Source organism: Rhinolophus ferrumequinum, chromosome 10, assembly GCF_004115265.2.
Source record: "Rhinolophus ferrumequinum isolate MPI-CBG mRhiFer1 chromosome 10, mRhiFer1_v1.p, whole genome shotgun sequence".
Lineage (NCBI taxonomy): Eukaryota > Metazoa > Chordata > Mammalia > Chiroptera > Rhinolophidae > Rhinolophus > Rhinolophus ferrumequinum.
The window spans coordinates 23,852,773-23,874,587 of record NC_046293.1 but is presented as its reverse complement, the minus strand read 5'-3'; the positions used below and the strand labels follow the sequence as shown (position 1 = coordinate 23,874,587).

At 49.8% G+C, this 21,815-nt stretch overlaps 2 protein-coding genes across 3 annotated transcripts; both read left to right on the top strand.

Moving 5' to 3' along the window:
* Positions 1-136: 136 nt before the first annotated feature.
* ACRBP (acrosin binding protein) lies at positions 137-8,453 on the top strand. Its single transcript, XM_033116488.1, has 10 exons — positions 137-971; positions 1,253-1,471; positions 1,644-1,738; positions 2,241-2,358; positions 2,994-3,450; positions 3,934-4,066; positions 6,090-6,269; positions 6,415-6,582; positions 7,648-7,731; positions 8,331-8,453. The coding sequence occupies exons 1-10, from the start codon at positions 773-775 to the stop codon at positions 8,451-8,453; spliced, it is 1,776 nt and encodes a 591-aa protein (XP_032972379.1). The 5' UTR covers positions 137-772.
* Positions 8,454-9,945: 1,492 nt separating this feature from the next.
* On the top strand, positions 9,946-20,918 carry LPAR5 (lysophosphatidic acid receptor 5). 2 transcript variants are annotated; one of them, XM_033118628.1, is made up of 2 exons: positions 9,946-10,210; positions 17,883-20,918. In XM_033118628.1, exon 2 carries the CDS (start codon positions 18,092-18,094, stop codon positions 19,205-19,207), a length of 1,116 nt encoding a protein of 371 aa, XP_032974519.1. In that variant the 5' UTR covers positions 9,946-10,210; positions 17,883-18,091; the 3' UTR covers positions 19,208-20,918. The 2 variants fall into 2 exon arrangements, with proteins under 2 accessions (XP_032974519.1, XP_032974518.1); XM_033118627.1 differs by lacking the exon at positions 9,946-10,210 and adding an exon at positions 13,953-15,292.
* Positions 20,919-21,815: the final 897 nt, after the last annotated feature.

Genomic DNA, 21,815 nt, shown 5'->3' with positions numbered 1-21,815 from the left:
TGCTGTGTTTTTTGTAGAGACAGCATTTTAGTACATGTGCTAAGCAGTTTTTTTTGTTTTGCATCTCTGGGTTTGATATGAAACAGGACGATGACATGCCAGAAGTAGGACAGGACATGGAACCAGAAGTACCCCAGAATGCACAAGTTCTCAACTTGGGAAGGACAGAGCTGGCTGGGGGGTGCCTCAGACCCGGGGTTTCCAAAACTTTTTAAATTGTTTATCTTTTCTCCATAAAACATCTCTTTCACTTAATTTCCAATAAATGTGTATTTGCGTTTTATACATATACTATTATACTAAATATTAGCTTGATTTCTTATTTTAAACACAAAACAAAAATGTTTTCTCCCCTTCCAATTGTCTTGCTCACCTCCCACTGGGAAAGCACTTCTGTAGGCTGAGCCATTCTTACACCTGAGTGCCCCCTCACCTGCACCCTGCTTGTTTCCCCTTTTGGCTCATTTCCTACCTGGAGGCTTTCTCTCTGGTACCTCCCCAGGTAGGCCCTGACTTTGTTTTGTACATTCTGTGTGTGCCGCCCCAGAACCCTGTCTGTACTGTACTCACATGAAGCCTCACTGCCTACTGGGCAGACTGTTTCTTCGAGTCCTGGTTTCATCATCTGTAAAATAGGGATGAGAGTATCCACTCTAACGTATTACCTTGTTAATGGAAGAAGGTGAGGCACATAAAGAACAACACAGAACTTACTCCATCAAAGGTACTGCGTCAGTGATAACTTTGCCATCGCCCTATCCAGCTGGAATATATGACACGAGAGGACCCATACCCCCACACCCGTCAGTTACTGAGGCCCCGCCCCCGGCCCTCTGTGACGTCAGAAAGCCCGCTCCTGCCGGCTCTCTGGCTTGGCGGGTTAGAGGCCCGCTTTGGTCTGGGAAACGCGTGCGGGTTGTCTGGGGCCATGAGGAAGCTTGCCGCCGGCTTCCTTCTCTCACTCCTGAAGGGTGAGAATTCCCATCTACTCGGTCTCTTCCTCCCCGGGCTCGGTCTTCTCCCTCCGGAGATCCCTTCCTTTACTTTCTGAAACGTCTCTCAGGGAGGTTGCGTTGAATGTCCTCCCGATCTCCCCCGGGCTCACCTTTGTCTCTGCCCCTGGCAGCACCACTTGGCAGACATCCCCGGTTCCTAATTTGCACGGTGCCCCGCTGGCCAGGCTGGGTCTGTCCCAGGCCTGGAGCGGGTTTTGGAGTTGCATCCATCCATCAGTCTGTTCCCCACCTCGCAGTGCTGCTCCTGCCTCCATCAACTACCCCAGCCCAGGATTCAATTTCAGCCTCCACTCCGGGCAGCCCTCTCTCTCCCACCGAATATGAACGCTTCTTCGCACTGCTGACCCCTACCTGGAAAGCAGAGACTACCTGCCGGCTCCGTGCAAGCCATGGCTGCCGGAATCCCACCCTTGTCCAGCTGGACCAATATGAGAATCACGGCTTGGTGCCTGATGGTGAGGGCCCTACTAGTGGGGCAGCCCTGTGCTCAGGAGACAGGAAATGGTGTGGCTGGCCTCTTACCCTATGCCCGTATTCTTCACTCTCCAGGCCCAATATGCCCACTTCCCCATCCAGGACGGAGCTCCCCCTGGTGTGTTCACTTTCTCCATCCCTGCCCCTTCTCAGGCGCTGTTTGCTCCGACCTCCCTTATGCCTCCTGGTTTGAATCCTTCTGCCAGTTTACTCAGTACCGTTGCTCCAACCACGTCTTCTATGCCAAGGTGAGGCCCGGGACGAAGGTAAATCTGGTGTTGCAGGACTGAGAGAGAGGCAATGGCAGTAAGGAGCTGAGGGAGGGCTCTAGGAGGGCCATCCTTAGATTCTCCCTCATGCCACTTTGCCTGTTATTCACCCAGATTGTGTACGAATACAGCCTCACATTGGGCATTCCGACTGTCAGAACACTCCTGTTACTGCAAGAAAAGGAGGGAAGAGGGATGGGAAGAGGCAAAGAGATAAGCCCTTCCATTTCTTCTAATGGCCAGTGATTTCATTCAAGTCAAACACAAGAGACTGAAGGCAGGGGTGTGGCCTAGACACTGGGTTTTACCTTGCAGGGGAACCCTTTCTCTGGTGTGGAGGGTTCTACCCGGGACCATGTCCCTTCATCCCTGCCCAGGAACTGTGAGACAGAAGGCATGCTGGAAAAGAGACTGACGAGTAAGCTGGAGTAGAAGTCCACCCTTTGGGAAAGGCGTTCCCACATTCCTTCTCTTCTTGCAGAGAGTCCGATGCTCCCAACCAGTCTCAGTTCTCTCACCTAACACTCCCAAGAGGATAGACTCTTCTGCTGAAGTCCCACCCACCACCGTGACCTCCCCCATGTCATCACACCTCACAGGTGAGACCCTCCCAGCACCTGGAAGACTACCAGCAACTCCTTCCACAAATCCCCGAGCCCAGGATTTAAGGCATCAGGGGTAGGGAAATGGGAAGACAGTTGAGCGAGGGTGGGAGATGGGGAAAGGCCTCTCTTTACATATGGGAGAGGCTGCTTTTTATGAATACAAGTTAGAGCTTTCCTATCCCAGAATATCTTCTGACACTACTTACTACAAGTCTGCCCTGAATCCATTTTTCCTTAATGCTCAAAAACATACCCGTGTTTGGAAGTCCTCTGGGACTTTTATAAGCTAACATCTTCAGTCTGGAAAGGATTAGCTATTTAGAATATTGGTGTTTCCTAAGTGAAAAGGACAACAGGTGGTATTTGAGGTGGGAGTTAAGGAAGAGAATCACTTGTGAGAGAGGCGGAAAGGTGACATAACTACCAACACCACAATCACCATGGTAATCTGTTTTGATATTCATACTCTTTCTGTGTCTTTTATACTTGGCTGTGTGAATAAGTATGATTTAGGCTGCTTTCTTCTGTCTTGGTGTTTATGTGTGTGTCTCTTTGTGAACGAAGGCACTCGGGCGTCCAGAAAGCTAACCATTCCCTTCCTTCTCTTTCTTGATCCCTCCCAAACCCAGCTGCAGCCACAGAGCAGCAGGCCTTCCAGTCCTGGCCCGAGCGGCTCAACAGCAATGTCGAAGAGCTGCTGCAGTCCTCCCTTTCCCTGGGAGGCCAGGAGCCAGGGTCAGATCACAAGCCAAATCCAGGGCAGGAACACAAGCAGGAGGAGGAAGGGCAGGAGCAAGACAAGCAGGAGGAAGAGGAGCAGGAGGAGGAGGGGAAGCAGGAGGAAGGAGAGGAGACAGAGGAGGGACTGGAGGCCACGTCTGGGCTGCAGACAGACTCACAGCCCAAGTTCCAGGCTGAAGTTTTATCTTCCAACCCTTTTTCCTTCACTCCCCGGGTGCGGGAAGTGGAGACTACACCTGTGATGATGGAGAATATTCAGGAGCTCATTCGATCTGCCCAGGAAATGGATGAAAGGAATGATGTGTATGATGAGGACTCCACGTGGAAAAGCCAAAACTCTGGCAGGTACAGGAAGTCCTGGGCCCCCACCAGCCCTACCCTTCCTGCTGCCTTCTTTGGCAATGAGAAGCCGACTTTCCCAGCTTCAACTTCCAGACCCACTCAGACTTGGTTGGGCTTCAGGCACACGTAGCAATTACCTACCTCGCCTGTTCTTGGCCATCAGTGGTTTAAGCACCGCCCTTGAGTGCCTGTTTTCTATACAATGGAATGGAATGAGCCCTGTACCTGGAGCTACTGACTTGGGTTCCGGTCTTGTCTCTGGTCTTAATTAACATCGCAACTTTGAGAAAGCTACTTCCCCTTTCTGGACCTCAGTTCCTCATTTTTGGAAGGAGGCAGTTGGTCCAGATGCCTCTGAGGCTCCATCGAGCTCACTGACTGTGTGTGACCCAAGAACTGAGGCTGAGGGGAGGGGAAGAGAGTGGATGTGGCTTTCTGCCCCAGCCCTCTGGCCCACCCCCACCAGTCAGTGCTGTCTCCTTGCAGCCTCCTGCAGCTGCCCCACGTGGAGGCTTTGCTGGTGATGTGCTATTCCATTATGGAGAACAGTTGCACCATGACCCCCACAGCCAGGGCCTGGCGGCACGTGGAGGATGAGATCCTTGGTTTCGGGAAGACGGTATGCCCACCATGATGTTTAATGGATACATGCTCACTGGGCGTCCTCTGGGCCTGGCACTGGACTAGGCCATGGGAATGGGGGAGATGAGCAGGGATATAGCAAACGTGAGGCATCGCTGGAGAGGTTCTCTTCAAGTGGGAAACCTTCTCTGCAAGGACATCTCCAGCTCAGCTTAAAGGAGGAAGGCTCAAGACCTAGTCTGGAATCTATTCCAACCCAGAATTCATTCTTCAGCTCTCTGAGTTGTTAGGCTTGAGTCGTCTCCTGATCCAGTTCACCATCTTCAATACTTGGCTTTGCCGCAGATGCAGCTCTCCTTTCCACAGGGGTCATAGAACCCATTCCAAGGATCTGTAGAGAGATTTCAGTCTCACTGTGTCCTCAGCACCCAGCCAGTCCTAGTCCCAGAAAAATATCCTTTAGGTTTTCAAATAATACAAGTTAGCAAACATTTGTTGAGAGCTGGTATGCCATCCATTCGTCCATTTGTTCAACAAATATTGATTGGGCTCCAACTCTGTGCTAGGTATTTGAGATGTTGGCAATGAATACAGTAGATCCAACCGTCTTGGAGCTCTGGAGTCTAGCGGGAGAGACAGACGAGGAAACAGGCAGAACAGCATGCTGGGATAAACGCTGTGATAGATAAGTACAAAGTGCAGAGAGAGCGGAAGGGGAGCACGACTGTCTGCATTTGGGAGGATCGGAGAATGCTTCTTAGAGGAACTAATGTTTAAACTGAAACCTGAGGAGGCAAGACATTAAACAGGCAAAAGAAGGGGCTTGGTAGAAGGTTCCTGCTAGAGGGAATAGTACGTATGTGCAAGAAAGAGAAGAGATTTCATGAGGAACTAAGAATGAGCATATTGCTCCTGCCCTTAAAAGGCCTAGAGCCCAGGAGAGATTCAGCAGCATTATAAAAGCGTATGATAGGTGTTGAGAGAGTGTTTTAAGTGTGGCAAGTTCAGGAGTCATGGAGAGCCCACTGGATTTTGGGCTTTGGTTAAGGGAACAGTAAGGAGCCCATTTTGCCGGGAGCAAAGCAGTAGGAGTCAAAGATATATAATAGTAAGTGTCACAATGTGGAAAACCTCGAATGGCAGTCTGAAGCATTTGTTTTTAATTTGGTAGGAAAGAGGAATTTAGTAACCATTTTTGGTCAGGGACATGACCATGCATCCCTATGAGCTGTTGTGCGGAGTAAACAAGGTGATGTGGGAGATTTTGTCACTGTGAGCGTGCGGTACCTATGGGTGCAGCAGGAGGAGGATGCATTGACTGGAGATCCTCCTGGGAATTCGGAGGGGCTCGGGGTGGAGAGTCCAGCTAGGAGGTGAGTAGCTCCACTCTGAAGAATGTCTTCCAAGAACTTGGAGGTTTTGAACCTAGGTGCTTAGAGTATAGGTCTTGAAGTTAGAAAGGCTGTGGATCTTTGTCCCAGCTCCACCCTCTCTGAGACGTGTGGTTCTGAGCAAGTTAGCCTTACTGAGCCTGTTTTCTCATGTCAAATGGAGACATTATTAGTACCTATGCTAGTGTGGCGCTCCTGGGAGGGCTAATGAGATGATGGGGTTTATAGCCATGGTGCCTAGCGCTGTGTCAACTCTTTGTAAATAGCATTATCATTGGGGAGGAGGGAGAGAAGGAGCGAGAGATGGTTAGGAGTGCTATTCAGATAAGTTAGGGGTGGGTGTAGGCCACCCGATGGTAGACATCTGTCAGGCACTTGGCAATTGAGGATTTGGAGTTTGGGAAAGAGATCAGAACTGATGCTAAAGACCTGGATGTCACCTGCAGAGAGATGACGATTACCTGGGAGTAGATAAATCATCCAGGAGGAGGGTGAACAAATAGAGAGCGGAGGCGAGGTCCTTGAGGAACCCTTGGGGACGGGGGGAGGGAGAAAAGACAGAGAAGCTTTTTGAAGAACCTAAATGCAAAGACTTTGTGGGGATGGCTCTGGAGGGCTGAGGCGTGGGAAAGTCTCAGCCTCAGCCTCTTAGCCACACTCTTGTCCCAGGTCTGTGACAGCCTTGGACGGCAGCATATAGCTACCTGTCCGCTCTGTGACTTCTGCTCCCTGAAGCTGGAGCAGTGCCACTCAGAGGCCAACCTACAGCGGCAGCAGTGTGACAGCTCCCACAAAACACCCTTCATGAGCCCCTTGCTTACATCTCAGAGCTTGTCCGTTGGCATTCAGGTACCTAACTAGCTGGGCAGCCTGCAGTGGCAGGGGGTGGGGGGTGGGGTGCTCAGGCTCCAGGCAGATCTGGGCAGTGGGAAGGGAGGCCTGCAGGGGGTCAGGAATGTGCATGCCTCCCCTGTCCCTATCCCATGTGCCACAGATGGGGACTGTACAATCGGGCCGCTTTTATGGGATGGATTTTTACGGCGGTCTCCGCATGGACTTTTGGTGTGCCCGGCTAGCCACAAAGGGCTGTGAAGATAATCGAGTTGCCAGCTGGCTCCAGACTGAGTTCCTTAGCTTCCAGGATGGGGATTTTCCTACCAAGGTCAGCACCTTTCCCCAAAGTTCAGCCCAACCCCACTCATCCCAGTTCTTTCTGGTTACTTGCTCTAGGCAGCCCATTCTAGGGCATGGGCCCTTGGCTTCTGAGAACCAGTCCTCACTGAGCCTCCTGCCTCTCTCCAATAGACCCTGCACACACAGTAGAGCGGGACTGCATTTGACAAAGGAGGAGGAATTAGGAGGGGCGGTCGGGGCGGGACTCGGAGACAGGAGACAGAGGTTCTGGTCCCAGTTCTGCCAGTTACCTGCCGAGGGGCTTTGGTAGAGTCACTTCCCTCTCTAGGCCAAAGTTATATTCATCCCTGTAACAAATGACTAGGTGATGCCTGAGGGGCCACCAAATATTGTGACCCAGTATTTCACTGTCTCAGTTTGACAGTTTTATCCCTGGACTCTTCCTGTGCTTTCCCTGTTGCATCAACTTTGCTTCTCACTTCCCCAAAGCTACCTCCCCTTTGGAACTATCTGTTGTGCCTGAGACCAGGCCACTCCCTTCTGTGGTTTAGTGGAGGGACTCCTGCCCAGATCTAATCCCTGGGACCGTAGATCTGGAAGGGATCTCAGAGATCATCTCTGCTGCTCCCCTGGATTTATAGGTGGGAAGGTGAGGTCCACAGAGGGAAGTGATTCACCCAAGGCCACACATTAGAGATTGTTCTACCCTCTCCCTCATTTACCCATCATTAGAAGGCTCCCTGAGATTGGACCACCAATTGGGCCCCCTTCCCATGTTCTGCAGCCTTGTGCCCCCCTTCTCAGTTCCCCCTTCCTCAGCCATTTTTTCAGCAAGCTGACCGACAGAACAGCCACTTCCCACTCTCTGGCTCCTGGCTTCTTCCCACTAACTGAACTATGACAGAGTGGGACGGAAACGGCAGAGGGGACAAAGGCCTATTCCTCAGAGAGGGGGCACCCTAAGTATAGAAGGTCTGGTTCGGAAGGGCCACATTCCTGACCCTAGTGCTGGTACTGTGGACACTCTAGAGAGCTGGGGTTTTGTAAGGCTTCTGATATGTCCCCACCGCCCCCTCTCTGGCTCTTGGCTTAGATTTGTGACACAGACTATGTGCAGTACCCAAACTACTGTGCCTTCAAAAGCCAACAGTGTCTGATGAGAAACCGGGATAAGAAGGTGAGCCCCTCACCCTGCCCCCTCCTTCTCCCATCAGCCCCTCAATCGGTCACCTTGGTTGGGTCTGTTCTGAGCCAACCCCCATCCCCTCACCCCCTACTCCACCCCCCAGATCCCAGCCTCAGGGATGTGGAAAGCAGTTCCCTTCCTTGCCTCTCAGGGCAGGTGCCTCCATCAAAATGCTTCCTCTCCTCCACTCTTCCAGCCTCGGTGTAAGCAAGGTCCCCCTAGGCTGGAAGGGTCTGGGAGGGAGGCTACCTATGAGAGATGAGGGTTCTGAAGGCACCACAGGAAGATCCCCAGCTGGACTGAGAATTCTTGTTGAGGTCTCACCCTCAACTCCTGCTCTTACTCAGCAAGTAGTCTGGAATAAGTCACTTCCTCCCCCAGCCTCAGCCTCATTTCTAAAAACAGGGGTTGGGCCTCTTGGTGTCTCTGGCAGTTTGAAAAATCCACATCTGAGTTTTCTCCTTCCCTCTACTGCCCTGTGCCCATGCTTGCCTGCCTCTGGTTCTTTGGGGACTCCTGACACCTCCCCACCTCTACTCTCTGGCTCCTGGCTCTGTGACCCAGACTGTGTGTACCCAATCCCCATGTAGGTGTCCCGTATGAGATGTCTGCAGAACGAGACTTACAGTGTCTTGTCTCCAGCCAAAAGCGAGGAACTTGTGCTTCGATGGAGCCAGGAGTTTAGCACCTTGACTCTAAGCCAAGCCGGATGAGCTGGGGTTCGTCCTGTCCCCACCCCAGCCTGACATTTCCACATTCTCCATTGCTTTCAGACTCCATTTGTCAATTTGCTTCCAGGCTGCCCCTTTTGGGTTTTTCAACCTGGCCCCTACTTATGTTGTCCGTGGGTTGGGGCAGCAGTCCCAGAGAGGTCCATGATGGGAACTTAAAGGACGTCTTTGCATAAAGTGTTTATTTTCAACCTATGTGGCCTATTTTGGTTATGATGCCATCCTCAGCACAGTGTCCCATGGGAATAACCCTCCACCCCTCGAGGCTTGTGGATCCATCTGCTAGTAAAAGACTCTCACAGGCATGGTGCTTGGAGAAGCAGCCACCTGCCAGGAGAAGAAGCCCTAAAACATCGAGAAGTTGGATTGCAGAAGGCCACAGCGGGGGCTGAGGGGTCCTGTGGGCCATGAGGGTGTGTGTGTCCTCACCTGAAAAGTGCTGGGCCTCAGGAGCTCAGATGTGAGCGTAGAATTGTCCCTCTGGAGGACGAAGGCCAGAGCCTGACCGAGATCATGTCGGGGAGGGGTAGGGACCGCCCCAGGGAAGGAGGGCAGACTTGGATTTTATCAGAAGGGTGGAAACAGCTGGGGCCTGGAGCTCAGGAAACCCTTGTGTTGACGTCCAGTAATGGGCCAGAAGGTCTGAATGTTGAGGTGGTTGCGTCTTGGCAACATGCATTGAGATGTGATTCCAACATTGGCCTTTAATAACTTGGGATCTTCCAGAATGTGTCCTGAAGATACACATGTTTGGGAAACTGTATAGTCTCTCCCTCTCTTCTATACGTTCACAGTGATTAACAGTAGTAAGAAACATGATGGAAAAGTTCAAATGCACAAAAATAGAATAGTATAACACATCCGCATGTACACTTCACCCAGCTTGGATTATCAACACACGGTCAATCTTTTAATGGCATGTTAATAATAGAGAAGCCTGTTTAAGCCAGTGTTTCCCAAACTCATTTGACCATAATATCCTTTTTTACCTACCACTCAAAAACTTGAAGTTGTTTTTGTGTATTGAGATGGGACACTTGCTCACTCCTGTTGATACAGAAAATAAGGGGCTTAGCCTGAGGGTACAGAGAAGAGGGGCTGTCATCTGAGTTCTGCCCAGCCCCCTGACCCCAGCTCACAGCCTAGGAAAGAGACAGAAGCAAGGAGGAACCACCCAGCCCGGGAACTGCTGGGACGGAGGGGCTATGTGCGCTCTGCAGTGAGAGTTGGCCTAGCAGCTGCAGCTGGCACGCAGAGGAGCCCTGGACAGGATGAGGTATACTCCACGAGTGGCAAGAGCAAAACCACCTGCGGGGATCCAAAAGAGAAAGAAACACCCAAGGGAACTGGTGGGAACGGCGAGAGGCTGGTGGGTTAGTCATCGCATCAGTGGGTGTGTATACCAGTTAGGCTTCCCGGAAACTGTGGGGAGGGTGTGTGTGGTGGGTGGGGGAGTCATTAGTCGGCAGAGTTGGAGCTGAATGAAGTGCCATTATCTATCTGTTGGAGTTGCTTCTCCGGCCGTCTGTGAAGACAGCTGAAAGCACAGCTTCCTCTCTCTCTCTCCCTGCGTGTGTGGGGTTGGGTGAGTGCAGGGAGCTGGAATCTGCTGAGATCTGCCCAGGTGGGTGTGTCCCCACCAGTCCCAGGAGCAGGTCCTTCCAGCCCAGCCCAACCCAGCCCAGAGTAGGCAGCGGAAGTCAGCTTCGGACAACGGCAGAGCTCCACAGGGAACACAGGTATGGGGGGGGGGTCCCAGGTGGGCTTGAACTTCATGGGGGGATAAGGGGCAGCACCCTCCTTTAGTAATTGGGACACCTGGGTGGGATGGAGGAGAGTGTGGGCCATGGGCCCTAGGAAACCTTTCTGAATAGCGTAAAAAGCTAAAAGGGTCTGCCTCAGGCATAAAGACCTTGTCAGACAGAACACACCCTGGAGTGCCCCTCTGAAACTTAAAGCCCCACACTTGGGCCTCTTGGGGAGGCTGTGTCCTCCCTTTCACCCTTTAGGCCCCACTGTCATACTGAACCCTGGGCTTCCTAAGGCCAGCACGCAGGGACCTCTGGGGACAATTTCCAAACTTTTCCCACTCTCAGTTAATACTTAACTCCCCATACCCACTCACCTCCCAGGGCCAGGCCCTCTGCTAGATGACAATGGACTTATCTGATTAAATTCCATGAATGGGTTCACTGACACAAATGTGTTTTTATTGTTACCTTTCCCAGCTAACCAAGGGATATTCTTTTTTTTTTTAATTTATTGGGGTGACAATTGTTAGTAAAATTACATAGATTTCAGGTGTTCAATTCTGTATCACATCATCTATAAATTACATTGTGTGTTCACCACCCAGAGTCAGTTCTCCTTCCATCACCATATATTTGATCCCCGTAACCAAGGGATATTCTAATAGGATCTTCGAGAAACCCTGCCTTATCCCAACGCACTCATCTATATAAGAGGATTAGACCAAGATGGTCTTTAATGTCTCTATAGCTCTGATAGAATATGGCTCATGAGTGACATGAAGTAGGTGAAATTTCAGATATTGAGCACAGGTGGGAGAAATATTTGAGGGTGGGCAACGCCTTTTGATACCTTTGTATCATGTCAATGAGGGCAGATGCCTACCTATTCCCTATGTTTACAGGGGCCTCTCTGACAAGAAGGGGATCTCCCACTAAATTGTATCTCCAGCTCCTTTTAAGGTGAGCTGGAATCATGGCCCTGAGGGGAGTTGGAGGCAAGAATTGAGGGGAAAATCTGGAAGCCTCACCTCCTCGCTATTCAGAGACTCTAGAGCTCGGTCCGTCTGCCTCTGATGCCATCAGCTATCCCCACCCTGCTGCCCCCAGCGGATATCCCAACACAGAAACCTTGTGTGCCCAGGCCCATGGGGAAGGAAAAGTCAGAAAGGAGGAGCCAGTGGTGCTCACACAGTGCTGCCAGATTTCAGGGCTAGGTCAATGAGTTGAAAAGCAGGAGGCTCAGAGGCAGGACGCAGCCAGGCGCCAAAGCAGGGCAAGATGCATGCTGATCAACTTGGCACAGCTGATCTCATCTGAATGACTTCTCCTGATTGGGACTTTATTTCCTGTTTTTCCAGCTCTTGAAGCAGGGTGGAGGGAGATGTGCAAGTGGGGAGGTGACATTCCCACATTGGGGAACTAATTATTGAGCTGTAGGCCACTTTTTCTTTCTGCCTTTACCCAGAAAAACATGTAAGAGAGGAGATCAGAATACCCGCGGTGGGAGATCTGGCTAAGGGTGATGTTGGAAAGGCAGGAGGAAACAGGCTCAGATGGGGAGAGGGAAAGAGGCTGGAGCAGGGATTTTGTCTGGGGCAAGCAGAGCAGGCCTGGACCAGGGAGGAGGGAGGAGGGAGGATGGAGATAGAACACAACGACCTCCTGGAGCTTGCACCAGACAGGTGCCTCTCCTCGGGAAGAACATGGTCCCTGGGGCAGGAGGAAGGCGTCCACTGACCTTGGTGACCTTGTACTATCTCCACACACAGATCTCTCAGATTCTGGACAAGCTAATGAGCAGGATTCATCTGTGTCCCCAAAGCAGCCCCGGGGCAGAGCTTTTCACCAAATCTTTAGACTGTGTTAAACTTTTACTGGAGGCTCAGCACAGTTTGGATCTGTTTGGGAGTCTGAATATACAGATATCAAGAGGTCTTTATAATTAAGCCCATCTGTGTGTACAGGGTACATCCTCCTCCAGCAGCAGAGGAAATGGGCTTAGCTAACTAAGAAGGCACAGAGTGCACACAGTGGGGCGGCTGGGACGTGGAATTGGCCGCAACTCCAGAATCTAAAATGAAGTTGGGTGTCAATCAAGTGGTCCCATGCCCGGAATGCAACAGCCCATTCTAGAGAAAAAACTGTGCTGAGTATACTTTTTCTTTTAATAATGAGCCCTTGAGCCATTCTCTGCTTCTCGGGTCCGCTCCTATTTCTTTGGAGTGTACTATCTCTTCTAATAAACTATTCTTTCACCACTTTATATATATATATATATATATATGTATATATATATATACATATATATATATATATATACATACAAAATATATATACACAAAATATATATATATATACACAAAATAAAATGAAGTTGGGGCTATTCTAGAGCTGATTTTCTGGGGCACAGGGAGATCTGAGATTCCTTCTTTTTCAACTTCTGAAGGATGTGAATTACTAAAAAGAGGAGGCGAAGAGAGAGCAAGGCATTCGGTGAATATGTGGAAGGGGGAAGAGAGGATGTGCCTGGGGAGGGTGGCAGATGGGAAACTGGACAAAGAGGAGCTATATCTCTCCCCTCCCACTCCCAACACAGTCCCAAATCGTGTATTCCTTTGTCTTTAGCTCCTGTCTACCCTGCTGGTCAGATGCCAGAAGGGTGGATACTATGGGCAGGTTGTGTGGAGCAGAGAAAAAGTATGATCATAATCTAGCTTCCTGCCCACTTTTACTCACTAATTCTTACTTCCTGCCTGTGGCAGAAAATAGCCCTGTCCCTCTAGCTTATCTCAGCAAATAGCGGTGCCCAGCCCAGCTCAGAGGGCAATGGGACAGGTGTGACAAGCCCTGAGGACGTAAGGGACCTGGGCCTGATGTGCACGTGGGCAGAGGTGCAGGGAGGAGGAAAATGGCTGCACGTGCTCTGGTATGTGAGTGGTGTGACAGGCAGGTGATGTGCGCTGGTGCAGTCCCTGCTGCCTCCGTGTGTTTGGTGCGTTCTTTGCTCCTTAGTGCCTGGGGGCTGGTATCTCTGTTTGTGTACATCTGCATGGGTATGTGCTCCTGAGCTGCCTGACTACATGGGTATGTGTAAGGACGTGGTCCCGAAGGCAGAGGCCAGTTGTCCATGACTCCGTGCGTACACAGACTTGTGTGTTACAGGGGGTGGAGAGATGTTGATCGCTTTGTTACTAGGAACCTTGTGTGCACATCTCTTAGTGTCCCTATACCGCTGTGTGTCCTGTGTGTTGTGGTGTGCTTATGTTACCACATCTGTGTGTGTCGAGGTGATTAAGCCTGTGCGGGCCTCCATGTCATGTCCCTCCTTCTCCCTGGTGAAATGAAACCCCAGAGGCCGTCCTTTTCTGGGGTGGCTGCTGTTTCTGTACTTCCTACATTTCCCACACAACCTGACATCTTCCTCCAGGCAGGATTGGGGAGAGGGCAGGGCTGGCCCTTCCCCATGTCTAAAACCTTCCTTCCATTTCCCGTTTGCCTCCTTTTTGGCGGTTTTTCTCATCTTTGCCATCTGGCCTGGCACGGTGCCCATTTAGTTCCACTGACGGAAACCCCAGGGAAGCAGGCAGATGGGGTGGGGACGAGGGCAGGGGCCTGGCAGCTCTCAACGCCAGGCCATTCTGTGAGTCTGTCAGAAAGGGGGGACTTTATTTATTTATTACAAATAGGCTCCATTATGGAGAAACCAAGGACTTATTTCTTTTGGAATGAGAGCATTGTCATCTGCTTTACTAAAGGATTCTTAACTTTCCCTTTAAGTAGCAGTTCACCAAATACATTTTGGTCTGTTTAACATTGTAACTTTGTTGACAGAAAGACTTGGAATTCTTGGAAAATAATTATTCATTCGCTATTCAGTGTCTAGTACGTGATTGCTAGTTGTAAGGAGCTATTGATTTTCCAAGTAATGGTTAAGAATGATAAAGTGTTACTGTGAGTGTAGTGTAAACTGTTATTGAAATTTTAATGCAAGCTGTTTCCAAACAGGCCTTTTAAGAGACATGGTCTTTTACTAAATGAGTTATAGATGTGGGCAAGCTAGTCAGGAGTGTGACTAGATTAATACAAGAGATGTTGTAGCAGAATTACAGGATGGGTGTCCATGGTGGGAGGGGGCAGATATCCTACCAAGCCTGCTAGATAGAGAGACTGGAGTATGAGTGAGTGTGGGAACAAAAGCAGTGGACGACCTGGTCCCCACCCCAGGACCTTACCATCTAGTTGGGGAAAGGGAATACACAAGAAACAACTGAGGAATTCAAAGCAGCAAGCTAAGGGCTTAAGTAGGTAAGGGGAAATCATAAGGAGGGGAAGAGAGATGAGCCTGTGTTACCAGTGTTTGCAGTGGGAGAAAGAAAGAAGTCGGTTATTAAAAAGTATATATTTCAATCGGACAAATGAGGAGGTAAAACAATTTATCTATGGGCACAGATTTCATATAGGCAGCTGTAAAAGACCAGGTGCTCTGTGCACCATCCATCCTCATCTCCAACCATCCATTCCTGTGGGAAACAATGCCAGACAACTGGGACTTTGGAGCCGGTGGTCCTGGGTTTGAATCCTGACTTCACTCCTTACTGACTGAGCTTTTGAGCTTCTGTTTCCTTTCCTGTAAAAATGAGGATAAACATCAACCTCAAAAGACTGTTGGGAGGATTAGAGACTGTGCATATAAAACATCCTGGGATATGGTGAATGATCAATAAACAACAGCTATTTCACTCAACATTTATTGACCTTGGTGCTGGGGATCCGAAGATGAATAAGTCACAGTCCACGGGCCCTCCCTCAAGGAGCTCCCAGTCTAGTGGGAAGTGCAAACCAAGATCAGCTAATGACTCAGTACAGAGAGGAACAGCTATGGCAAACCTGTGCACAAAGTGGAAGTGCACAAAGTGAGGGGACCACATCTGCTCTGTGGGGAGGGAGGGAGCCAGGAAAGGCTTCACAGAGTCCTAAGACACAACTGAGTTTGCCAGATGGAGAATGGGAGGAAGTCCATTCCAAGCTGCTGAACCAGTATGTGCAAAGGCAGAGTCCTGAAAACATAAGGTATGTGCAAAAGTATTAGTTTGACCGAAGCGAGGAAGCATGGGAGGTGAAGCACGTGTCAGGAAAAACGCCTGGTTTTGTTTGCTTTTCAGCACGTTTAAGCCCTATTCTGTATTGTTTTTGTTGTTGATAAAATGTTTCTTTACTCCCTTTAACTGTTCTATTATATCTCTCCCAAGTGTTAAACTGCTGGTAGTTGTAGTTGGAGGGAGAACAAGCAAACAAAAACTCCACAAGAAAACTTGTTTAGTCAGGTTTACAACTTGGTTCCATATAAGAATTTAAGCAGTTCCTGTTGAAAGGAACAAGTCCAGTATCTTAGGATAATTGCTCAGGGTCTCCGGACAACTTCTCTGCCCATGATGGCACGTGCATGGCATGTTCATAGCAGTATTCACAATACCCGAAAGGTGGGAAAACCCACGTAACCATCGACAGATGAATGTATAAACAAAAATGTGTGAGATATATATATATATATATATATATATATATATATATATATATATATATATATATATAGTGGAATATATTATTCAGCCATAAAAAAAGAATGCAGTTCTGATTCATGCTACAACATAGATGGACCTTCAAAACTTTATGCTAAGTGAAATAAGCCAGACACAGAAGGACAGATATTGTATGACTCCACTCATCTGAGGTATCTGGAATAGGCAAATTCACAGAGACAGACAGTAGAATAGAGGTTACCAGTGGCTGGAGGACAGGAGTGGTGGTGGCGGTGTATGGGCAGTTGTTGTTTAATGTGTATAGAGTTGTTTAGGATGCTGAGAAAGTTCTGAAATAGTGATGATGGTTACACAACATTGTGAATATATTTAATGCCACTAAATTGTACACCTGAAGATGGTTAAAATGGTGAATATCAAGTTATGCTTATTTTACTACACATACACAAAATACAAGGTATGACAATTAAGTTCGTGAACTTGTGGCAATGCTGTGCTAACCTTTTTTGATATCAGAGGGATGATTCATTGTGAATTTGTACCAACTGAACAAACAGTTAACCAAGTTTACTATTTGGAAGTGCTGAAAAGGCTGCGTGAAAAAGTTAGACGACCTGAACAGTTCACCAACAATTCATGGCTCTTGCATCACGACAATGCACCAGCTCACACGGCACTGTCTATGAGGGAGTTTTTAGTCAGTAAAACTGTGTTGGAACACCCTCCCTACTCACCTGATCTGGCCCCCAATGACTTCTTTCTTTACCTAAAGATAAAGGAAATATAGAAAGGAAGACATTTTGATGACATTCAGGACATCAAGGGTAATATGACAACGGCTCTGAGGCCATTCCAGAGAAAGTTCCAAAACTGCTTTGAAGGGTGGACTAGGTGCTGGCGTTGGTGCATAGCTTCCCAAGGGGAGTACTTCAAAGGTGACTGTAGTGATATTCAGCACTGAGGTATGCAGCACTTTTTCTAGGATGAGTTCACAAACTTCATTGTCCGACCTCGTAGATGCCATCTGGTTAGGTTAGCTTGTGTGACCTTATGGCATTAAGGAAGGTGGGATCCTCTGGCTCCTCTACCTCTTAGCCATAACCTTGTCTGCCAGTTGTTGCCTGAGGACTGCAGCTGCTGCGGTCTGCTTTCTCTAGCAGCCTCATCAGCACCCATGGTACTTCCTCACCTCACTGCCCTGCTCCCTGGGCTTAGGGTTCCCTTCGAGCCTTCACTATCAAACCACCATCTCCCATCTATCCCAGAACCCCGTTTGGGAAGCTCCCTAGTCAGACCCTCCAGGGGAGCACCTGGAAAAGCTTAACCCACAGGCAGGACTGTGGTGGTATGCAGTCAGCCTCTAAGAGCCCCATTATATTATTATCCCCACTTTACAGATGAAGAAATAGAGTTGGAGAGGTCAAACAATCAAGTTGAACCCTGGGTGGTCTGAGCAGAAACCCAGCCCACACAGGAGCAACAGTGGATGTGATGAATGAGGCTGGGATTTTGGACTGTACTTGGGCCCTTGAACTTTATTCTTTAGATAACGGGGAGCCAGCAGAGCACCTGTTCCCGGGAGGTGCTCCATAGCACCCGTCACCACCTGACATACCTGTTTACTTGCACTTTATTACCTGCCTCCCTCCAATGGAATGAAAGGAGGTGGGGGCAAGACCTTGGTTTTGTTTACTATTGTGAACATGCCTGGAACCTTCTAAAGCCTCAGTAAGCATTTATAGAAGAAAGAAAGAGAGATTATTAGATAATAATGGCAGCCTAAACACTTTACATATCTCATTTAACAGACTCATGAAGTAAGAAACACCCCTCCTTTTTTTTTCCCCCCAGGTAAGGGAAAATGAGGGTCAGAGAGATTAAGTCACTCTACTGAGGATGAAAGCTAGGCAAATTGGCAAAGCCAGGATTTAAACCTAGGCAGTCTTACCCTGTGCTATCTAGCCCTGCTGCAGAAAGCTATTCTGGCGGGTCGGAAGGTGGGGAAAATACTTGAAGCTGAGAAAAGATCCAAGAAGGCAGCCAGTTTAGTGAGATAAACATTTGTGTCTTCAGCCCTGTCCTTGCATACTCTTGACTTCTGGCTTGCCTTTCTATTCCAGGTCTCCAGATGATGAAGCTATGACCAAAGGCATCCACTCCAGGCAGCCATCTGCCCTGCAGCGATAGCCCACAATCCCACGCTCTGCCTCTGCTTGCTTTCAGACTGTCGGTGCAGCCTCCAGGCCCTGCCCTGGAGATGGATGCGATGCCAGGACCCTGGTGTGCCCCATGATGCCCCCAGCCTAGTTCCTCCGCACACTTTGGCACAATGTTAGCCAACTTCTCCGTCAACACTTCTACCAACAGCTCTGATCTCCCGTGCCCTGACTACCGGAACACCCACTACCTGCACATGGTGGTCTACAGCCTGGTGCTGGCCACAGGGCTCCCGCTCAACGGGCTGGCCCTTTGGGTCTTCCTGCGTGCGCTGCGCGCACACTCCGTAGTCAGCGTGTACATGTGCAACCTGGCGGCCAGCGACCTGCTCTTCACCCTGTCTTTGCCCGTGCGCCTCTCCTACTACTCGCTGCACTATTGGCCCTTCCCAGACCTCCTGTGCCAGACGGCCGGAGCCATCTTCCAGATGAATATGTATGGAAGCTGCATCTTCCTCACCCTCATCAACTTGGACCGCTACGCCGCAGTCGTGCACCCGCTGCGGCTGCGTCACCTGCGGCGGCCCCGTGTGGCACGACTGCTCTGCCTGGGCGTGTGGGCGCTCATCCTGATGTTCGCCGTGCCCACCATGCTCGTGCACAGGCCCTCGCCCTGCAGTTACCGCGGCCTCCAGGTGCGCCTGTGCTTCGAGAGCTTCAGCGACGAGCTGTGGAAGGGCAGGCTGCTGCCGCTGGTGCTGCTGGCGGAGGCGCTGGGCTTCCTGCTGCCCCTGGTGGCCGTGCTCTACTCGTCCGGCCGGGTCTTCTGGACTCTGGCGCGGCCCGACGCCACGCAGAGCCAGCGGCGGCGGAAGACGGTGCGGCTCCTGCTGGTCAACCTGGTCATCTTCCTGCTGTGCTTCGTACCCTACAACGCCACGCTAGCCGTCTACGGGCTGCTGCGGGGCAACTTGGTGGTGGCGAGCCACGAGGCCCGCGATAAGGTGCGCGGGGTGCTGATGGTGATGGTGCTGCTGGCAGGCGCCAACTGCGTGCTGGACCCGCTTGTGTACTACTTCAGCGCCGAGGGCTTCCGCAATACCCTGCGCCGCCTGGGCTCTCCGCTCTGGCCCAGGACCTTGACCACCCACAGGGATGGGGAGGCCCTCTCCCAAAGGCCAGCTGAGAGCACCCATAACACCACGATGGCAGCTGCCAGGCAGGAACTGCTCAGGCACTCCGATCCCAGGACACCCTTCACCCAGTGCCCCGAGGACTCTGCTTTCTGAACCGCAGGCACATAAGGCCCTAGCTGGATCACCCCTACCCCCCACCCCGTCCCCTCGCTTCTCACTCGCAGACTTTCAGGGGGCACACATGAAGGAGGTGGATCGGACACTTGGACTTCTGGGTGGCGACTCCAGCTCATAAATGCAGAAAAGAACAAAGTGTGGGAGCAAGGGATACAGGGAAGGAAGAGTGCTGGTGGAAATGTCTTCTTTAAATTGGTAGTGATGGTGAGCATAGGTATGACCCCTTCCCTAATCCATAGGAAGTGATGCTGTGAGCCTGCCAGTGTAGAGGCAGAGGACTGGATGAAATGCTCTTGGCAAGGGCAGGAGGAGTTGAAACACTGCGGAGAGCTGGTCGATGGAGCAGAAAAATGGGTGTCCTGGATTTAGTCTTAAGGCCATAGATGTCACTTACTTTCATTTCTACCTGGGCTTCCCCTGCCCAGCATAGAGGCATAATACAAGAGTTTAGTGGATACAAGCAGAACTGGTTTCCTTCTTGATTAGAGACCTGACACCCAGCATGGGGTGGTTGGGGGCTGGGCAAAACAGTGAGTTAGGTTTTTTTTCCTCAAAAATCTTTGTCTCTGTTCCCCTTTTTAGGTCTTTTCTTCTCCTTCCACCCAAACTCCTTTCAAGACCTCCTCCATTCCAGGTCCTAAATCCTAGCGACCCCCCTCCCCCATCTACAATAAGGAAAAAATTCTTTGTACTAAAATAGCAGTTCTCAAACGTTTTGGTCTCAGACCCTTCTTTTACACTGTTAAAAACTGAGGATTCCGAAGAGCTTTTGCTTATACTTTGTTCTTTTAATTCTTACCATATTAGAAATTAAAACTAAGTTTTTAAAACAGAAATACACAAGCACACATTCCATTAGCTGTGAGAGCAACGGTAACACATTTCATGACGCCTCTGGAAAAATCCACTGTATACGTGTGAGAGGATGAGAGGGAAAAGGACAAATGACATCTTAGTAGTATTACTATGAAAATTGTTTTGACCTGGTGGACTCCTCAGAGTGGGTCCCCAGATCACACTTTGAGGACCATTTCAGAATTCGTGTGTAATTTCTTCCCAGGCATTATGTACATTGTTTTTTAGTACTGTGGGAGAGAGCAATGCTCAAGAAACCAATTGCTAATTGTAGTCTTGAAGGCTTGGGGTCTTTTTTTGGGGGGTGGGGGGTGGGGAGGCAGTAAGAGCTGCACACCAAATGGAGCACTGCTTTAGGCTTCCTGGAGCAGCCGCCCCGAAGGTGGGGGTGGAACTAGTCACACACACAGGCGGCGAGGGTGGGGCTTCTCTGGGAGGCAAAAGGAACTGAACTGTGCCACAGCCCAGGAAGAAGAGTTCACAGGGAAGTTTGAGTGTGATGGGAGGACAAGAACAGATAGGCTGGCTGCTCTTGTCAAGCTGGAGGCAAGGGAAGTGGAAGACTGGTTTAGGGGCCACTAATGTTTCTTTCCCTCTTTACTGGAATCTGGGGCTGGGAAGGATTGCAGAGTTGGCACTATGACATCTTGAGACCCTCACATTAGTGAGGGAGGTGTTGCCATGCATATATCCTGTGTGTATTTCTGTCCCTATGTCTCTCAATGCTGTATGTTTCTGTGTGTGTGTGTGTGTGTGTGTCTGACAGAGAGAGAGAGAGAGAGAGAGAGAGAGAGAGAGAGAGAGAGAGAGAGAGAGAGAGAGAGAGAGAGAGAGAGAGAAATAGAGAGAGAGAGAGAGAGAGAGAGAGAGAGAGAGATTTTCCTGTGTGTCTGTGAGTTTTAGTTTGGAGCAAGCCTTTTGTGTGTGTCTTCCTGCGATCGGTCCAGATGGTGATTTACAGTGGTAAAATGACCCCTGGTGGCCAAACCAGAGAACTGACCCAAATTCTTCAGTGATAGCCTTGAAGTCTGGCCTTCCACCATCTGGCTGGAGGTTAGAGCCCTGGGCCAGGCCCTTACCTCCTGCTGCTCTAGAAGAGGCCTGGTGGTTAGCACCTGCTCCATCTGCTAAATCCTTCGGATTCAGGACCCGTACCCTTCCAGCCCTGGGGACATTAAGCATCCTCCTAGTTTAAAGTCTCAGTATTTTGCCCTATCCAAACTGAACTGAACGCAATTTTTAAAAATTACTTGAGTGTTTTTATATTGCAGACCTGTGAATGAATTCCAAAGTAATTAAAACTCACATAGCAAGTATATCCTACATACTATATAATTTATTTATTTATTATGATTTTTATAGTTTATTGTCTGTCTCCCCCCTCCCCTGCCCCCAGGTAGAATGTAAGCTCCCTGGGGGCAAGGGTTTTTGTTTGGTTGGCTCTCTGATGTATCCACAGCATCTAGAATGGCACTCGTCACAAAAGAAGTGCTCAATAAATATTTGTTTAATGATGAACAGTTGGATCTTGCTGTGCAGCAGTTTACTCTCTAGTGGGGACCATAGAACAAGTCAACAATAATTACTACCATTCAAGACAAGATGCTAGAATGCAGGGTAAGGTGTTGGCAATTAATTGAGTGGGCAGTGGGAAGCCCCTAAAAGTTCTTTTTTTTTTTTTTAAGATATTATTGGGGCAGGGGAACAGGACTTTATTGGGGAACAGTGT

Bases quoted from the DNA above. Each gene is read 5' to 3' on its own strand.
- ACRBP (XM_033116488.1), top strand. From the start codon at position 773: ATGACACGAGAGGACCCATACCCCCACACCCGTCAGTTACTGAGGCCC. The intron at 2,359-2,993 runs GTGAGACCCTCC...TCCCAAACCCAG, and splicing joins CATGTCATCACACCTCACAG to CTGCAGCCACAGAGCAGCAG. The intron at 4,067-6,089 runs GTATGCCCACCA...CTCTTGTCCCAG, and splicing joins TCCTTGGTTTCGGGAAGACG to GTCTGTGACAGCCTTGGACG.
- LPAR5 (XM_033118628.1), top strand. From the start codon at position 18,092: ATGTTAGCCAACTTCTCCGTCAACACTTCTACCAACAGCTCTGATCTC.